General features: G+C 45.7%; 1 protein-coding gene across 1 annotated transcript in view; it reads right to left on the bottom strand.

The window, feature by feature from the left end:
- Window positions 1–1,149: 1,149 nt before the first annotated feature.
- CCR9 (chemokine (C-C motif) receptor 9) overlaps window positions 1,150–2,777 on the bottom strand; it is a 6,636-nt gene continuing 5,008 nt past the window's right edge. Inside the window, exon 2 of the mRNA XM_008579210.1 lies at window positions 1,150–2,282. Coding sequence (XP_008577432.1) covers window positions 1,194–2,282 — 1,089 coding nt within the window. The 3' untranslated portion in view covers window positions 1,150–1,193. The remainder of the gene's footprint in view (window positions 2,283–2,777) is intronic.

Below are 2,777 nucleotides of genomic sequence, written 5' to 3'. Positions count from 1 at the left end.
GTCCAGTACGGGTGCGACACTGAGGGTTGCGATCCGTTGCCGGTCACGAAAAAAAAAAAAGCCAAAAAACAAAAAAGGAAAAAGCACTTTTCCAGTGTGTGAAAAGTTTTCAAGTGTGATAAATTTACCAAATAGTTAAAAGAAAGACACAAAGCAAAAGTGAATTATATTATTTTCAGCCTAATTTCTAAGTTAAAAGCTTTGAAAATGTTGTCATTATAGAGTAAGAAGAGGAGAAGCAGCATGCAAGCAAATAGGCATCCAGCAGCCTCAGAAAGAAGAGGACCAAGAAATCAACCCATTTTGTAGGAGCAGATGGGACTGGCAGCAAGTGCCGTTCAAGGGAGCAAGCCCAGAACAGAGCCAGGGCTGGTACTGCTAATCCAGATCGTTAATCTCCCTGCTCAGGCTGTGAGGGCCACTTCCACGACACCAGTGCACAAGCTGAATCTTTGCCCTGATCCACCCTGTGGCCAGGTGCAGAATCATGGGATTTGCAGAAGGACCCAGTAGTGGGTAGAAGCCAACAGCCTCTGGATGACTTGTCGGTGTGCTCAATTGTCCAGCGGCTCACTGACCATTCCTGCAGATAGTTTCAAAACAGGAACAAGGACCCTCGCTGGCCCAGAACAAACCAAGGAGAACAGAGGGAGATTGGATCCGAATTGTTTGGAGATATTCTAGATCAAGAATCTATAATATCCAGCATGGACATCAGGCCCAAAATGAGGGTGGAAATTTCCCAAAGATGGAAGTTTTCATGAAACCTTCTGCTTTTGTGGACTATGGCAGTGGCCAATGCTTCTGTGTCCCCATTTAGAAGGGATAGCATCAGAACTGAGGCCACAGCAGTTCACAATGCACTGAGAAAATCCAGCACCTCCTCCAGAGATCAGCTGCATCAATGCCTGGGCAAGCGGCAAAGCCAGGGTGGTCTGTAATGCTGTCCGTTAGTTCTCCTTTGAGAGATCCAATCAACAGCCTCCCAGAGTAGCTAGGCATCTGAAAACTCTGGTTTGGCAAATTCTTACTAAAAGTAATAATATTATTAAGATTCATCTCTTTCTGGTTTTTTTCTTTTTCTCATTTCTTTTTTTCTTCTTTGGTTTCTCTTTGGTCCTATCAGTGGGAAAACTGTATCTGTATATCTTGTTACTTCCAAAAAAGACCATCCACCTCAGAGAGAAGATCCTTCAGAGGGAGAATGCTCCTGAGGTTGTCTCCAGCAACACAGATGAGAGCTTCAGGCTTCCCTCTCTCCTCGTAAATGAGACCCACTGGGCCTGGCTGATGCAACCCAAGTTCTTCAGGGTTTTCACAAGATCCCGGCGGAATCGCTCACCCACGAAAACATAGAGAACAGGGTTCAGGCAACTGTGGAAAAAGGCAATGGTTTGAGTGACCTGGAAGCAAATGTCAATGTTGGTGGAAACGGCACAGTTGGAAATGAACATGGTGTAGGCATCTATGGTCTGCACCAACAGAACGCAGTTGTAGGGGAACTGAGACAAGACGAAGACAGTAAGGACGGTGATGGTCACCTTTAGGGCCTTGTGCTTGGAAGACTTCTTGGCTTGGATCAGGGTGTGAATGATGATGGTGTAGCAGCAGGCCATGACGACGCAGGGGAGGAAGAACCCCAGGATGACCTTCAGAGTCAAGACGGCTGACTTCAGTTTGGTACTCTCGTCCCTAGGGTAAACCGTGGTGCAGACGGTAATGCCAGATTCCCTCCTGATTTGGCTGTACAGCATTTCTGGGATGCAGAGTGTGGCTGCTATCACCCAGATGGCAAAGCAAACCACCTTGCTGTACAGAAGCCTTTTCTGCCTCCAGGTCTGTGCTTTCATGGCCTGAGCAATAGCAATGTACCTGTCCACACTGATGCACATGATCAGCAACACACAACTGTAGAAGTTCATCTTGTACAGGCTGTTGACCACTTTGCACATGAAGGTCTGGAATTTCCACTGGTCAGCAGCAGCGATGGCCCAGAAGGGAAGCGTGACAAGAAAGAGAAGGTCAGCAATTGCCAAATTCAAAAGGAACATGTCGGTCATGGTCTTCACTCTTGTGCAGTACCAGTAAACGAGGATGACCAGACTGTTTCCTACGGCACCCATGATGAACACAAGCCAGTACAAGGGTGGGAGGAAATGGCTTGCAAACTGCCTGACGTTGTTTTTCTTACAGAAGAAGTCAGTGAAGTTGAAGTTCATGTAGTCATCCATGGAAGACACAGAATCATAGCCATAGTCATCAGACATATTAGGAATAAGGCTCTGCAAGGGGACACAAGATGGCATTAGGCCAAGGACAATAGTTTGGAGTCCTGTCTGATGGCAGAGGCATGGACCACTTGACCCTTCAAACCCCAAAAGTCTATGATAAGGCAAAAGACATGTGTGTAGGAAGCAGTAATTCTGAAGACATCTGCTTGGGTTGTAGCATATTTATTTATTCAAAAAATGTTTATTGAGCACCTACTGTATGTTGGTTACCATGCTAGGTACTAAAGATATGGTGGTAAATTGGTTAAACAGTGTTCCCCCTCTCCTGGAACCATGTGGATACAGACAAGCAAATAAACATTTATAGTATAGCATTACATGTGCTCTGATAAGTAGGAAAGAGTGCTTTGGGACCGCCACTGGGCACTTGTATCAAATTGTGTGAGCGATTATGATTATACCATCTGTCTTTATTCCACCACCCTCTCAAAAAAAGGTCAAAAGAAGCTTTAAGCTTACCTGGGTCACAGTCCCTCTGAGTTTCCT

The sequence above is a fragment of the Galeopterus variegatus genome, unplaced genomic scaffold, assembly GCF_000696425.1.
Source record: "Galeopterus variegatus unplaced genomic scaffold, G_variegatus-3.0.2 Scaffold1832, whole genome shotgun sequence".
NCBI classification, from domain to species: Eukaryota; Metazoa; Chordata; class Mammalia; order Dermoptera; family Cynocephalidae; genus Galeopterus; species Galeopterus variegatus.
The sequence above is the reverse complement of the archived record's forward strand: the minus strand, read 5'-3'. Positions and strand labels throughout refer to the sequence as shown.